At 37.1% G+C, this 16,609-nt stretch overlaps 1 protein-coding gene across 11 annotated transcripts in view; it reads left to right on the top strand.

Annotated features, from left to right (window-relative positions):
* VRK1 (VRK serine/threonine kinase 1) overlaps positions 1 to 16,609 on the top strand; it is an 81,874-nt gene that overhangs the window by 45,505 nt on the left and 19,760 nt on the right. For 8 of the 11 annotated variants that reach the window (XM_087447969.1, XM_087447964.1, XM_087447971.1 and 5 more), the window contains 8 exons: positions 1,868 to 1,949; positions 2,874 to 2,961; positions 7,755 to 7,863; positions 7,980 to 8,072; positions 10,098 to 10,230; positions 10,998 to 11,118; positions 11,417 to 11,475; positions 16,031 to 16,209. In XM_087447969.1, coding sequence (XP_087304095.1) covers positions 1,868 to 1,949; positions 2,874 to 2,961; positions 7,755 to 7,863; positions 7,980 to 8,072; positions 10,098 to 10,230; positions 10,998 to 11,118; positions 11,417 to 11,475; positions 16,031 to 16,209 — 864 coding nt within the window. The remainder of the gene's footprint in view (positions 1 to 1,867; positions 1,950 to 2,873; positions 2,962 to 7,754; positions 7,864 to 7,979; positions 8,073 to 10,097; positions 10,231 to 10,997; positions 11,119 to 11,416; positions 11,476 to 16,030; positions 16,210 to 16,609) is intronic. The other 3 variants (XM_087447974.1, XM_004434249.3, XM_087447965.1) reach the window with 1 other exon arrangement.

Below are 16,609 nucleotides of genomic sequence, written 5' to 3'. Positions count from 1 at the left end.
GATGGTAATAAGCCAGAATTTGTCTTAGGAAAACCTCTTTCAAACCTGAATTACATTAATGAGCTATTCTGTAAGTTAGCCTTTGGAGAGTAACTTTACCATAGTTGCTTCTCTTGAATTTCCATTTCTTTCTTCATTTCTTGCACTGAGTCTGTTACTCCTGCAGAAAGCCTGTTCTCATCCACGAGCTCTAAACATTCACAAGTGTCTGTCTTGCTACCATTGCTGCTAGGACAGGAGCCACAGGTTACGACGAAACTTGAGACAGTGAGTCCACAAATTAGGGTTGCGGCGCTTACACTTTAGTATGTTGGTTAGTTTTTGCTTCTTAAGAGGTGATGACATGCCAAGTCCTTGTGTACCATTCTCTTCCAAGGCTGGGCTGAAAACTAGACTTACATGTAACAAATAAGTCAAGCTTATGTTCAGGTTCTGATCCAAGTGTTGTATATGTTGCCCATTTGATGTTGAATGCTCGTTCTTCACTAGGTACTGCCTGACTCTTTGTAGGTTGGCTAGTTAGTCTTCCTGTAAGTACTTTAACTGGGGATGTCTGTTTTCTGCGTTACAAGAAATGTGAGATATTAGAACTGTGTGTATAGAGTGGCTTTATTTAAACTTCAAGGAGCAAAATTAACTTATATGACAGGGAGCTTATCTTGAATGAAAAAAAAATGAACACATTTTAAGTATTTGCAAAAGGCATCTCCAGTAGCTGAAAACTACATATTTTCACAGATTTTCTATCAGTGAAGGTAGTGGGCCTCATTTATCACTTCTCCTAATGCTCTACTGACCCTTGAACTCCAGCTACACAGATATTCTGTCCGAGATAACTTTCTTTCTGTACTTCATAAAAGAAAAGCAACCCTAAAATTTGTTTGGAAATGTTAGCTTCCTCATTTGAAGTTTTCACTGCTTTTCACAATTTTTCTCGGGTTCTTAATAAACACGATAATACCAACACAAACATTAGATAAATACTAACCAATTTTAGTCAGAAAAAATTTACTATTTAAAAAGTCCACAAAATTATAAGATCCTTCCCACCCTTCCATATTTATTTAACAAGTTAAAACCCCAAACTGGCTGATATTTCTTGTTTGTCAGAGACCTTTTTGTGAATATATGCCTCTTGACACATAATTTTAACTATTAATATCCCTTAAAATGTGAAACGAAGCCAGTAAAGTTGGTGGAAAACAACTGTTATGGAGCCCCATTTTCCTCTTGACTTTAAATTATAATGTGGGAAAGTAAATTGTAGGGCTCCTTAGTTTGAAAAACATGGGAATCAGTGTCAGAAGGGAAAGGATGCAGTTAAATGGACAATGCTTGCTCACGCTGGAGTTCCAGAATATTCTTGTTTGTGGTAAGGTTGGTTTCTGCCAGTCCCGATAAACTAGATACAACCATAATGGAAAACAGGAAAGGAAGGGGATTTTGCCACTAATTGGTTAAATCAGGTATAGAAATTTTATTAAATCGCAGAAATAGCTGTAGCCATTTGGTGAAACAGTTAACATCGTTGCTGATCTATGCTTAAGAGAAAGCTTAATGAAAATGAAAATAAGTTTAAAGATTTTTCTTAAACTTCTGCAAACACTGAGCTGTATGTCTGATTTTCTATAGCTTATCACTTATAGAAATGGAACTTGAGAGAAATATAACATTTACGGACTATTCTGAGCATATTTAAAACATTTCTAAAGAGTTTGACTTAATCTTAAACATAGTTATAAACTTAAGTAACGAAATTGCATTGTTTGGAAAGAGAAATTGATTTGTTAATCTTTTTTGAAGGTTCATTGAAAATAACTCAGTAATTTTAACTGCTGCTAGTACTAATTAACGCTTATGTTTTAAGGAACCCAGTGACAATGGACCTCTTTTTACTGAATTGAAGTTCTACCAGCGAGCTGCCAAACCAGAGCAAAGTAAGAAATACGGTACACATGTGTTTATACTTTTAAAATGACCACTGTTTGTTTTATTTTGTTTAAGCCAAGACTAGAGCATTGGATCTTATATTATGATGCTTTATTATTTTTTACTTTATAAATAAATTCCATTTAAATGAGATTTATATGAAAGAATTCTGATCTCTTAATGGGTTTGTTATGATAAAATTTCACCTATATTGACATACAGAATAAAGTTAATAAATGATACGTGATTTAGGAAATACTGTTAAAAATTGAGAATTAACCCTAATCCATGGGTTTGGTTCAAGGATCTCCAAATCTTGTTGAGTATTTTTCTAAACTCTGGAGAACATAATCTGGGGGGCATACCATAACTGATGTATGACTATCAAGGAAGAGAGCAGGACCTCTTCTGGCTACCATGGTCCTTTTTGCCCTCTGCTCCCCTCCCTTCTCCTCCTCTGCACTCTAAGAATCGAAGGAGTCTCCTGGTAGGATGGTATCAGGCTTGACAATTTCTCAAGGAAGTCTTCCATCTCTTCTAGATCTTAATTTCCTGGTTGAGGACTTTTAGAATACGGTAAAAAACTTTTGGATTAGGGTAAAAGATAAGTCTTGCTGTGAAAGCAAGTAAACATTTACATAATTAGAGATATTAATTGTAGCTGCAGTACTGTGATTTGTTTTTTTTAAAAATATCTTTTGCAGGTTTTTCATTTAAAAGACAATGTTTAGGGCAGAATAACAAAATTTTGTGGGTTAATAAAAATGTTTTGATTGTAAAGTACTTTTCATTTATTGGTTATAATGTACTATTCACTTCCTTTTTTATGAATAAGGGTGAAATCTTATTGCATGTATAAGTACATTCTGCTCTTAATGATTTTTTTAAAAAAATTATTTATGTGTAACAAAATTGGAATCACAAATGTGTGTTTTAACTTGTAGTTCAGAAATGGATTCGTACCCATAAACTGAAGTACCTGGGTGTTCCTAAGTATTGGGGGTCTGGTCTACATGATAAAAATGGAAAAAGGTAAAAAATAATGCATGTTTTGTTTTTCTTATCTCTTTTTGAGCCTTCACTGTTGAGTTTTTTAGTCAAGAATTATTTACTGAGCACCTACAATACTGCTAGGCCTGCATCTGGGCTGTGTGGGGCATATTTGACAGAGGTGAACAGATGTTGTCTCTAGTCTGGAGGACTTGGATAGAGCAGTAGCAACTGACTGGAACCCGGCTGACAAGTGGGAACAAAGCCAAAGGAGCCGTGCAGTTTCTTTTTGTGGTTAAAAATAAACAAGCAAACAACTCCATGTCATTTATGTAAAAGGGAGCCCCTCAGGTTTCATTTTGGTATTTCCTGTTAGATATATAATCTGCCCACCGTAGAGTCCTGCTCATTATGAGATTTCAGTCTAGCTGGTGAGAAAGAACAAACATGTATCAAACAATTAGAGAATAGTTAAGTGCTAAATTGTGTGATTCAAACGCTTATATGTCCTAGGAGTTCAGAGGATGGAGAGAACATTGTTGGCGTAGTTGAGTTGGAGAAAACCTCCAATAATTTGATGCGTAATTAACACTTTAAAATATTTGAATGCATGAGTGGAACTTCATGGAGTGAGGCTGGTAGCTGAGATTTGAAGAGTAGATTTAGTTTGGAACTGGGGGTGTATTGGTTGAGATGCTTTCAGCTGCAGGTAAAGGAGAACTTTGACTCAGCTCTCTTGAGTAATCATCAAGGGCTCAGGCTCCTTTATCTTGCCCATCTGCCCTCCTCATCTTGTCTTTGTTCTCTGTTAATTCTCTGTTGTATGGTCTCAAGGTGGCTGCCCCGTTTCTAGGTACCCAACAGCAGGAAATGGTATTGCTTCTTGTGAGTTTCACTTTCCTGGCAAGGAAACCTTTCCCAGGAGTCTCGTGGCAGACTTGTCTCGTGTGTTCTTGGTCAGAATTTTACCAGTGCTCTTGCTTACACCAGTCACTGGCAAAGGTGCAGTGATCATGTTGATGGGCGTGGTGAAGCACATGGCCATGTGGAAGAGGGTGGAATGCCTGCGCTGCATTGGTGCTCTGTTAGAAAAGGTGGAGAGGAGAGGTAGCTGTTGGGTGGGGAACCAAACAACTTGGAAGTTCTTTTCCTGGAATCCATGCATCTCTTAGGAATGTGGGAACTCCCTGAAATGATATAGAACGTTTAGTTACATATGGTTTTGCCGGGACAAGTTTCTATAGTTGTTATGAAATTTTCTGGAGAAATGGTATAGAGCAAGAATTAATTAAGTTAAGAACAAGGATTCTAGAGCCAGACTGCTTGGTTTCAAATCTGTGCTTTGCCCCTTAAAATGTGTGTGACTGGGTAAGTTACTTCTTTTTGCCTCAGTTTCCCTGTCTGTGAAATAGAGTAACAGCTAGCCACTTAACAAAAGGGATTAAACATAAAGCAGTTAGAATATATGTAAAATACATGTAAGTGTTATCTTTTACTCTCAAAGGGGTTTTTAATCCCTTAAATGTTAAGAACTACTGGTTTAGAAAACCATTGACGAGGAGGGTTAGCGTCTCAAGTGGGAGAGTCACATGAACACGGGCAGGATGGGATCTGGCCTGCTGTGTGGCCTCTTGGCCATCTTTCTTTAACAAAAGAAGAGGGCGTGCGTGTGAGAGAGAGGGAAGTAAACTTGGAGAGAGAGAGTGAGGCAGATAATGAAGACCGGAGAGGAAAGAGCAGTTTGGAACCAACGTGTAGTAGGTCGTCAGAAGCTATTGCCCGTTCTGAACAAGGGACAGTGACACGATGGTGAAAATGGCATTTGAGAAGGGTTTACATGGTTTACGTGGTGAATTGGGGTCTGTCTGGGAGGGACTTGGGCAGGAAAAACCTGTACAGATGATTTGCTAGAAAGCAGATGCAGTTCGATTGTACTCCCGTATACAGTGGTTGTGTTCCTAAGAAACCATGCATTATCAAAACCACATTGTGGAGAAACAGTTGGAGGAGAAGTGTGGTTGGGACTAGAGCACTTGAGACTTGGAATAACTAAGTTTTTTCCCTCCTTCCAGAAGTTCAGTATAAACTTCTTCTTTTTCTTTTTCTTTTTGTTCTTTTTTTTAATAACAACAGCGACAGTATATCACAGTAAAACCTAAACTTCACTGAGCTAGATTACACTTGACTCTGTCGGGTGTGGTCCTGGGCTAGTCACTGTCACTTTCTCGTGTTTCCTCACCTGTAAGAGGAGGGTAATAGCACTTACTTTATGGAGTTACTGTCAAGATGAAATGAAACGTGTCAGTCGTAAGAGGGATTTTTCTGACACATAATACGTGCTCGGCAAATATTAGTTGCAGTCAGCATTATTATTATTATTGGTTTTATTTCTTTGTTCATTTTTTTTGTTTGAGATTGGTGACTTTTCTTAAAGCTGTCAACACTGTCATAGCACCTTTTACCTTCTACATTCTTTTATCACCTATTTTGTGATAGATCACAGAGCCAATTAAACAGGGCTTGTGTGTGTGTGGCTCCTGTGAGGTGCTCAGGGCCTGGAGAGATGGTGGGGATCGGGGTTGACTCTCTAAGCTAACTGACAGGAGTGATGCAGGAGAGAGCTCCACAGCGTGGACAGAGGATGCTCTAAGTGCAGGGAGTCTGGAACCAGACACACTTGAGTTGCATCTCAACTCACCACTTCCTGGTGGTGACCTTACCTCTCAGCCTGTTTCTCCTGTAACATGAAGTTGCTAGAAGTGTCTCCTTCTAAAAGGGAGATTTAATCACTTCTATGGTATTGATTTACTTTTTAGGTTGAAGCTCTTAAAAATAATCATTTTAGTTCTTACAAAAGTAAAGAAATAGAAGGTACGATTTTCCTTCCAGCCCTCCTCCCCTGCCAGAAATTCTTACTTTTCCCTGTAGCTCATTTGAAATAATATGTATATAGTGCTTAGAACAGAGTTAGGATCATAAAAATGTTAGTCCTCAGGAAAGTATCCATCGATGGTTTTACTTTAGAGGAGTTACTTAGAAATAACTTTTCTTTTACTACTCAGTGGTAGAAATATCCTTGTAGAAGAATGTGGTAAAAATTTCTGTGTAGTGTACAGAATCATGCTTCAGTTGATGTGTATAATTTAGAAATGGTGAGGTGATTAAGGGATTGTTTAGAGAAGTGGTGGAATGATCTATGAATGAAAACAAAGATCTGCGTAATGTGATGTGTTAATAGATCTCATGTTGAATTAAGCAGTTGTGTTTAAGCCCTCTTTCAGACTGTCAGGAGAGGTTGTATTTTTGTTACCCATATATTACTTTATAATAATTACATATATCACTTATTTGTAAAAACAAACATGTACACATGTCCTTGGTCTCATCCCTCAACCTTTCAAAACCTGTTGTACAAAGGAAATCAGGAAGTAAAAATTGTTCCCTCTTTATTATCTTAGAGGTCAGGGTATTGGAAAATCTTACCTGAATAAATACATTTTGCCACTGACTAAATGTATGACTTTGGACAAATCACTTTACCTCTGTAGACATTAATTATTTTATTTATTAAAAGATGTTTAGACACGATGATCTGTAATTGTCTTCCGGTTCAAAAATGTATAGAATCCTGAATTTTTCATCTGGCATTTGTCTTTTAATGTTAGCTCTTCCTTTCCTATTGAGCTTGTCATACTGTATTTTATCTTAGAAGCCTACAACATATAAGTGGGACTTTTGTGTCCCTGCAGATGTTTGTTTATTTCCATACGTTTAACACAGTGGTCAAAAGCATGGCCACTGTTTCCTAGAGGACAAATTGCAAATCGTCAGTTTTCTTCTGCCATAGAATGGGGTGATAGGAGCTCCTACCTCGTAAGGGTGGTGTGAGGTCAATGCACTAATTCATCTAAAGTGCTGGAGTAGTGGCATCTCATGCCGAGGCTTCAATAAATGGTGGCTCTTGTTATTATGGTGATTATTAATCTTATCCTCATTGGAAGATAAACTATCTTTGAGTATAGTCTTGGTTTTGAGTGATTTAACCAGACAAGTCAGAATCTGGAAAACTTTATAAAGATAAAAGTGGTCGTTTGAGCAAAAGATGAACCATGTTACTGCAGCTAGGTGATGCTTTTCAGTACACACTGAAATATGAGTGGTTATTGAATCTTAGAATTTGAGTGCTAGAAAAGAGCTTAGAAAGCACGAAGCCCCACTCTCTCATTTGATGCCTGTGGAAGTTGGGGCCCAAAGAAGTAATGTGACTTGGCCAAGGTGACATAGTTGTTTTGTGGCAAAACCAAAAATCTGCACATTTTTCCAGGATATTTGTTCTCTCCCCAAATCTTGTCTGTTGAGTATTTAATATACAAGCCTTTTACACCATTTAAGCAATTTTATTAAATTTAGCTATTAACATCATCTCTTGACACTCTTGATTTTAATAGAATGTTAATACTGCTAAAATGTGCCTTAAAAATTGAGAAAAACAGTCACAGGCAGAAAGCTAATATCCAGAAACATAAATTAACTTTATGAAAATTCTGTGATATCAGCCTTACTCAGATTGTTTTATCTTTACTGTGAATGAATCTGTTGGGTTCCCCCTGTGGACGTTGTCTGTTAACCAAGACAGGGAGGAGGCCCTCCAGGTAAAAGGCACAACAGGAAAAGACTCTCAACTCTTGAGATTTTAGTTGGAAGAAATTGTTTCAAATGTTTTTCTTTCCTTCTCTTTTGTTCACACTGCCTTGAAAAAATTTCTTTAGTACTCGTTGTGAAGTAGGTTTTCCTGAGTTATATTTGGTTCATTGACTTGTCTTGTTTGTCTTTAGTTACAGGTTTATGATAATGGATCGCTTTGGGAGTGACCTTCAGAAAATATATGAAGCAAATGCCAAAAGATTTTCTCGGAAAACTGTCTTGCAGCTAAGCTTAAGAATTGTATGTGAGCTACATTCTTGTTTTTAATCCAGTAAAGGCTAATTGTGTTGAAGCTCGGTCCTCTGCTGGTTGGTGTTAGGTACTACATTAATTTATTCTATATGATGCTTTCATAGCTGGATATTCTGGAATATATTCACGAACATGAGTATGTACACGGAGATATCAAGGCCTCAAATCTTCTTCTGAGCCACAAGAATCCTGACCAGGTAGCTTTATAGTTTTAATTTCTACTATTTAAAACCTGTTGTTTGAAAACAGATATGGTTGCTTTGAACTTTTGAACCCATAGAAGTTTTACTTTTTGAAGTAGATATGGTAATAGTATTTCTTCTTGACACTTTTATCTAGTTAACATTCTACATTTTTGATGTGATTTGTTGGCACTTTATCAAGTTGGCTATTTTTCCCTAAATAATATTCAGAAGACGTGCTCGTGATACAAAATGAATTTCAAATAGCTATTTGGGGGTGGAAGCTTAAAATTATATAGTGCACCAATGAATTATGTTTGCCTGTCTGCTGTGTCGTTTTTTTAATTTCCTTTGTTCAAGAAATCCGTCAAATATAAGTGTTCTGTTACTTGGAAAATTTGGTCTTTAACATGTTGATTATTCAAATCAATTGGTTTACAGAAATATCTTAGCTGTCTAAATTTGTATACCCTTAGTGTTTGGAATCCAAATGTGCGTTTGTTTTGTTTATTACATGCATTCGGTAATTTTTACTTTTTAAGGAACAGAGAAAAGCTAATGTTACACCTTTATTTGGGTCAGTTTAGTTGGAGTAAAGGGATTTATACAATTTTCTTGAAGCTGTTTCCATGATTTTGGTAAAAGTAAGGTTTAGTTGACACTCATAATTGGGCCACGGTACTTAATCCGTTCCATGTGTATTCTCTCTTCTTACTGGATCTTGTGTAGGAGAGGAATATTTAAACATTTTAAGTGTGTTTCTGTCGATAGTCCGTACTTCATTCTTCTTTTTCTCAAGCCTGTCTTTAACTTCCTCTTGGGTAGTTTTTCCTTTTTTCTTTGGCTCCCTTTTCTTTTTCTGTCATCTCATATGTTTGCTTCCCCTTCCCCATTCCGTTATGGTGGCTGTAAGGTATCTGTATACGTAGGACAGAAGAAAGATGCTATGCTATAGCATGCTAATCGAGAAATCTTAAAGGCAGTCACAGAATTTCCAGACATCTCATTTTAGATGTTTTTAGGTTAAAAACAAGCAGACAACAAACAAAACATAGCTAAGAACCTGAACGATAAGGATTCCATTAGTTGAAGTAGACTGGACTTGTACAATATAATAAGTAAAAATGCAATTTATTTCAGTTTACAGTTGACTAAAACATGCTGCCTTTTATTTATATGGAAATATTTTTGCAGCTGTGTTATCCTTCGGGCGTATGCTTTGGGTGGGATTATTTTTCTGTTGCTAGATGTGTGTGCTAGATCCATCCCTGTATTTTTGCTTCAGTTCTCTCTTGTGACCAAATGCATACATTTACAAGACAGTTACTCAGAATTAGAGGTGTAATATGTGGCTATCGAATAGAAAAAGCCAAATTTAATAGCTGTGTATGCTGATCAGCCCCACATGTATATGCCCACAGATGTGTCTGTATATAGTATTAAAATTTAGTTTTAATTATGAAGATTTGACTTCGATATAAAATATTTAAATATAGCTAAGAGCCTTATCTAAAAGTTCTTCAGATCATTATTATCATCTTTGAAATATTTTTTTAAAGTGAATTTCGTTTTTGATGATTTTATAAGTGAAGAAGCAGAGGAATAGAAGACAACTAATGTATCACGTGTTAACTAAGTTAGCAGTCTTATACTCGGTGTGTGGCGGTTGTTGTGCAACAAGTATTGATGGTTTACTGTGTGCTTAATTTTGGTTTAGACTGTGAGAAAAAGTATAAAGTTTATAATCCTTGCTCAGGTTGGAGACAAGATTAATTATAACACGTACTTGTCTAGAAATATATAAAGTCAGGTGAATCTGGACTGTAGCTACATGGTCGTTTAATATTTTTCTTTAAATAAAGTCTTTGAGAATTAAGTATTTCCTGTTGTTTGCATATTGGATCTAACTTGTTTGGGTAGTATGTTATGGGCTTGTAAATGAACCCACCCTAGAATGACTGTATTTTGTTTCTGGGCTTTAAAGGAGTGTATGTGCAATCATTTGGGCTTTAATGTGTCTTGGTGCTTGGACATTTATAGGTGTACTTGGTAGATTATGGCCTTGCTTATCGGTATTGCCCAGAAGGAGTTCACAAAGAGTACAAAGAAGACCCCAAAAGATGTCACGATGGCACTATTGAATTCACCAGCATCGATGCACACAACGGTGTGGGTACGTCAGCGGCACTTGAATAAGAAATAAGAAATACACTGCTAATGTTTTCACCCGAATTCCTACACGATTCTTAATTCTGCATAAATAAATAAGTAGATAAAAAAGAATTGAAGGGGCTGGAGAAAGAAGGAGAGGTTAGACTCCTACAGTTCTGTAACAGGGCCACCTGGGTTCTCTCACTATCTTCCTCCCAACTTTCAAAGATTACCGAGGTCTTAGCTGTGAAGGTAGTTCAGTCAGCTGCGATGAGGATTTCTTTTTAGTTTTATTTAGCTTAATCAGAATGTTGGGGCTTTTTACCCCCAAAAAGTGTGTAAGTTTCTTATGCAGCTACAACTTTGTAACAGGTAAACTTTTATTTTGTCATCGATTTCCTGAGCAATCGTTTCTTTTTTCTGTGCCCAACACTGCGGACGAGCTAAAACCCCCTGTTTTCTGGGCCTCTTAATAGCTTTTAGCGTGTTTAATATCTTTAAGTTTTCCAAGGGCAATGTTAAATGCGTCATTGTTTTATAATTTATTTCCTAGACTGATGGTCTCAGTTTGAAACTTGAGAGTTTGACAGTTTGGGTTTTAAACTAAATGATTAATTGGAGGTAAATTATTTCCTTTATATACTGCCCAATATTCAGTGCTTTTATTAAATGCAGTCAAAATTTTATGATGAAAAACAAGACTGTAAAGTCGACTGTGTTACCTTCTTGCTTTATATATACTTAAAAAATGATTTCACTATGCGTAATCTGCTTCTTTTGCATCCATAGCCCCGTCGAGACGTGGTGACTTGGAAATACTTGGTTACTGCATGATCCAGTGGCTCAGTGGGCGTCTTCCTTGGGAGGATAATTTGAAAGATCCTAACTATGTTAGAGATTCCAAAATTAGGTAAAGGAAAACTTAGAATAAATTATTTGGGGCAAAATCACGATGAGGCAAATGTTTTTTAGTCAGAATTTCTTGACGGGAACTATAGTTTTATCTGATACTAATGTAGAAATAAGAAAGTACTCATTAAACAGTAAGATTCTTTGGTCTTTTGTTCAGTTTATTTTAGAAGAATGTCTGTAAGCATATTTAGGATGTAGCACAGTGCTGCTTAATGTGCTATTTCCTATTATTAAATATTAATAACTTTCCATGGCATGAAGTTTCAAACAATGACTCATTCTTTAATTTTTAACAGATATAGAGAAAATATTGCAGGTTTGATGGACAAATGTTTTCCTGAGAAAAACAAGCCAGGTAGGAAAAGACTTGTTAAATGTTCATAGAGATTTGGTTTCTGGGAGAAAAAAAGTTAATGATGTCCGTGGAATATCCCTTAATGTAAGCGCCTAGGTATTTTTAAGTGCAATCGTTGTAGTGGCGCCTGCTCTCATCAAAAGCACTTTCCTTTCCACAGGTGGGCTACATGGATACTTGAGCTTCATTCACTTATTATTCAGTCCTTTCAGGAAAGGAACCAAATTTCATTCATTCATTCAACTATTTTTTTATTGAGGTTTGTGTGCCCGGGGCCATTCTAGACACTAGGGATACACCAGTGAGCGAAACAAATGAAAATCCCTGTCCTCATGAAACTAATGCTCTAGTTGGGAGAGAGAGAGAGTAAACAAGTGAATTTTACAGTATATTACACGGCTAGTACTGTGGAAAAAAGAGGAAATTGGACTAGAATTAGGGGGCGGGGCTGGGGTGGGGAGGAGGACTGGAATTTTCACTAGGGTGGCCGGGGTGGCCTTACTGAGGAGGCGACGTTTGAGCAGTTGTAGGAAGGAGCTAGGGAGCCACTTAGGAGGAAGTCTGGGGAAGAGTGTTCTGGGCAGAAGGAATGTAAGTGCCCAGCATATTTGAGGAATGTGTCCTAAAAAGGCCATCAAAAAGGCTTTGGCTTTCACTTTGAGCAAGAGTGTAAGGCTTGGAGTAGAAGAGTGACTTGAACTGTCTGTCTTTAAGGGAGATCTCCCCAGCTTCTGTTTTGAGGATAGACTGCCAAGGAAGCAAGACAGAGTATAAGCAGGAGCAGGTTAGGAGGCTACTGCAGCAATCCAAGCAAAGGAATTAGCAGTGTGGGTAGTGAGAAGTGGTCAGTTTGGATATACTTAAGTCTTTTCAAGCCTTTGCTCAGACCTTATGCTGTTTAAAATTGCAACCTACCAACCACGTCAAGAAATGGGACCTCATGAGCTTCTCAGAATCCCCCTCGTGCCTCGTGCCAATCACGGGCCTCTCCCTCTGGGCTGATGGATCACTAGCCTAACTTCCAACACCAAAGGTTTGTTTTTGAACTATGTAGAAATGGAATCAGAGCCAACAAAACAGATAAAAATCCCTGCTCTCATGAAATTAACGTTCTCGTTTGTTAGAGTCCTTTTTCTTTCGCTCAGTATTGTGTTTATGAAATTCATTCCCATTGTTGCATGGGTTTTTTTTTTTTTTTGATGTTTTTATTTATTTTTTAACTTTATTGAGGGATAATTGACAAATATAATTGTATATATTTAAGTGTACAGCCTGATGATTTGATATACGTATACATTGTAAAATGATTACTAAGATCAAGATAATTAACACATCCATCACCTCACATAGTTAACATAGTTAACTTTTTTTATGATGAGAATGCTTAAGATGTACTCTCAGCAACTTTAAGTGTGCAATACCGTATTATTAACTGTAGTCACCATGCTGTACTTTAGATCCTCAGAGTCCCATTGTTGCATGTTTAATAGTAATTTGTTTATTCTCATTTCTGTATAGTATTCCATTGTGTTTATATACTATTATTTATCTATTCTGCTGTTGGGTTGTTTCCAGTCTTTGGCAATTACAGACTGCCAATTACACAGATAGATGTATAGTCGACCTGCAGTTGATTATTGTGTGTTATATGAGGAGGGGCCATATTTCTGCCCCACCCCCATAGTTCTATCTAGTTGACCCAGCAGCCTTTCTTGTAAAGACCGTTCTTTCCTATGGTGCCACCTTTGTCTTAAATCAAGTGTGGATCTGTGGATCTGTGTCTGGACTCTTTTCTTTCATTGTTCTTTTTGTCTGTTCTTGGGTCTTAATTACTGTAGCTTCATCTTAAGTCTTGATATCTGGTAGTTCAAGTCCTCCAGCACTGTTATTCTTTAAACTTGACCTTGCTGTTTTGCTATTCTTGGCATTTTGCATATCTATGTAAATTTTAGAATCACCTTGTCAATTCCACAACCCCTCCCTCCTTCCCCAGTTTGCTGGAACTTTGAATGGGGTTGCATTGACCCTATAGACTAAGTGGGGAGCATTGACATCTTTATACTGTTGAGTCTTCCAATCCACTAATATGGTATATCCTCCATTTAATTTGGTCTCACTTAATTTCTCTCAACTATGTTTTATAGTTTTCTCTGCAAAAAATCTTGCCCATCTTTCACTGTATTTGATGTTTTTTGATGATCTTGTAAGTGATATATTTGTGAGGAAGATCAGCCCTGAGCTAACATCCGTGCTAATCCTCCTCTTTTTTGCTGAGGAAGACCGGCCCTGAGCTAACATCTGTTGCCAATCCTCCTCCTTTTTTTCCCCAAAGCCCTAGTAGATAGATGTATGTCATAGTTGCACATCCTTCTAGTTGCTGTGTGTGGGACGCGGCCTCACCATGGCCGGAGAAGCGGTGCGTCGGTGCGTGCCCGGTATCCGAAGCAGGGCCGCCAGTAGGGAGCATGCGCACTTAACTACTAAGCCACGGGGCTGGCCCGATATATATTTTTTTAAATTTTGTTTTCTAATTGCTTGTTGCTAGCATAAGGAAATAGAATAGATTTTTATATATTTACCTTGCATCCTGTGACCTGTTAAATTTACCTATTCTAGTAGTTTTTTATAGATTCCTTAGGATTTTCTATGTACACTGTCATGTTTGTGAATAAACTGTCTTATGTCTTCCATCCCACTCTTTATGCCTTCTATTCTTTTCTTGCCTTACTGTAGGCGGAAAGCTTACATGACTGTTGTACTGAAGAGAAGTGGTGAAAGTGGACATCCCTGCCATTTTCCTCTCTCAGAGGGAAAGTTTTCAATATTTTACCATACTTGATGTTTGCTTCGAGTTTTCTTTGATCTCCTTTATCAGATTAAGAAAGTTGAAGGGAGGGATTTTTTGCCTTTTTTCCCTCATGTATCCCAAGTATCTAGAATTGTGCCTGGCACATAGTAGGAGCTGAATAAATATTGGAATGAATGAATGTGTATATATATGTGTGTGTGTGGCACTGACGGGATCTCTTGATTTATTGGATATGGGGTGTAGGCCAAGAGAAGATTCCAGGTTTGAGGAGCTGGAAGGATGGAATTCTCAGTAACCGAGACAGGGAAACCGACAGGTGGAGCAGGTTTTAGTGGTCGGTCAGGAGTTTAGATTTGGATGTGAGGTGACAGTTATGTATCTGCTGGGGAAGAGGGAGAATCCCCCTCCGCCCTTTCCCTCAAGGTTCTTATGGCTGGCCAAATAATTAAAAGACAGGTTAGCAGGAGAAAATAATACCAAGTTTAATAACATGTATACATTGGAGAAACCAGGGAAACTGAGTTTCTCGACAAAATGACAGAGATCCTCATCTTAAATACCATCTTCAGCTAAAGACAAAGGAGGATGTTGAGGGTGGAGAGGGAGACAGAAGGGGAACAGAAATTAGAGTAATCAAGGGTATGCAGATTTAAGTCCTCTCCTTCCATACTGATAAGAGTTTCCACAGATAAGGCCATCCCCCACTCTTCAATACAGAGAGGGAAATACCTTTACAAATGGAGATTTCCCTTATAAATGTAAATGTCTGGCAACTCTTTGCAGGGCCACCTAGAGATTGTGGCCTGGGAGAGACAGAATTTTTGATAAGATGGGCTTGTTGGTGCCTTTCCTATTGTAACATCTATTTTAAATTATCTTATAGCCATCGTATGATAGTGGCTCCTTCCTGGAACAAGTCTTTTCTGTGTTAAATTCTTTAGCTTGGGGGAGGTCAGATGTCCATCAGAGAAAATAATCAAAGTAAAGAGACATATTTTGGGGTGGCCAAGTTTTGATCTCCCACATATCCAAGAACCAATATATGAGGCAGTGGATATATAAGTCTGGAGGTCAGGGGAAGGAGCTAGGCTGGGGATGTACATGTGTGAGTCATTAGCCTGAAGATGGGTTTTTAATGTGGAGAAGTGTTGATCTTGACGTAAGATTTCTTTTTATGAATATGGTTTTGCCTCAGTGTACAGTAAACCTTTTATCATTCAGAACCTGATTTTTCTCTTTTATGGGAAAACCAGGCCTTCTTTCTTCAACCTGTTTTTGGGATGTTTTATTTCTCATTTATACAAAGAATGCAGCTATCTTCTATACAACCAGTGGCTTCCATGGAAAAAAAATATTGGCCATGGTATACATTGCACTTAAGCACATTTTACTTCATAATCTTTATTTTAGGTCTTTTCATACTTTTTTATAGCTTTGAAACTATAGCAGTTATTTTTTTGCATGTTTGAATTTTAAGTATGTCTCCTATCTTATTGTCTCTCACAATTACAAAAATGTTTTTTTACATTGTATCTCAAAATACATTTTTTATTCGATTTACGTGACAGTTCCTGGGTGAAAAAGCATACTTTCCATTGAAGAAGTGATTGGGGAAAAGAACCATATTTTAACAAGATATACATTTGCATTCTAATTTTACTATAACCAGAAATTATTTTATTAGAAGAAATAAATATGTTGTATTTATGATTTAAAAATTACAAAATAATTGTGTTATTCTTTTAGATGAAATTGCTAAATACATGGAAACAGTGAAATTACTGGACTATGCCGAAAAACCTCTTTATCAAAATTTACGAGATATTCTTTTGCAAGGACTCAAAGCTATAGGAAGTAAGGATGATGGCAAACTGGACTTCAGTGTTGTGGAGAATGGAGGTTTGAAAGCCAAAGCTATAACAAAGGTGAATTTTGTTATTGAATTATCGTTTGGACTTCCTGTGATTATAATTGCAACAAATTCTAATTTTAGAGCAGTAAATCAGTAGCTCAGTAAGGAAAATAATAACAGATTGCTTGGCAATTAAATATTTATCATTATTATATAAAGGCAAACTATGATACAGAAAAACATGTAGAGGGTTTTAGAAAAATGAACATTTATATATTTCTTATGTACAGTAGCAATTATTAAATTCCTGAAAAGATTCTAACTTGGGATGCTAAGATCTGGCAGAGGGATTTTGATGGGACACTAAATTCATAGTTTGTGTTCTTTTCTCCCAAGTTGCCCCCTAAGGTTGATCTCGAATTCAGTTTTTCCTTCTTTGTTGGTGGGGTCAAAGTGTTGACCATTTGAACCAT

Source organism: Ceratotherium simum, chromosome 24 (assembly GCF_057802395.1).
Source record: "Ceratotherium simum simum isolate JZ-2026a chromosome 24, ASM5780239v1, whole genome shotgun sequence".
Classification (NCBI taxonomy): domain Eukaryota; kingdom Metazoa; phylum Chordata; class Mammalia; order Perissodactyla; family Rhinocerotidae; genus Ceratotherium; species Ceratotherium simum.
The sequence above is the reverse complement of the archived record's forward strand: the minus strand, read 5'-3'. Positions and strand labels throughout refer to the sequence as shown.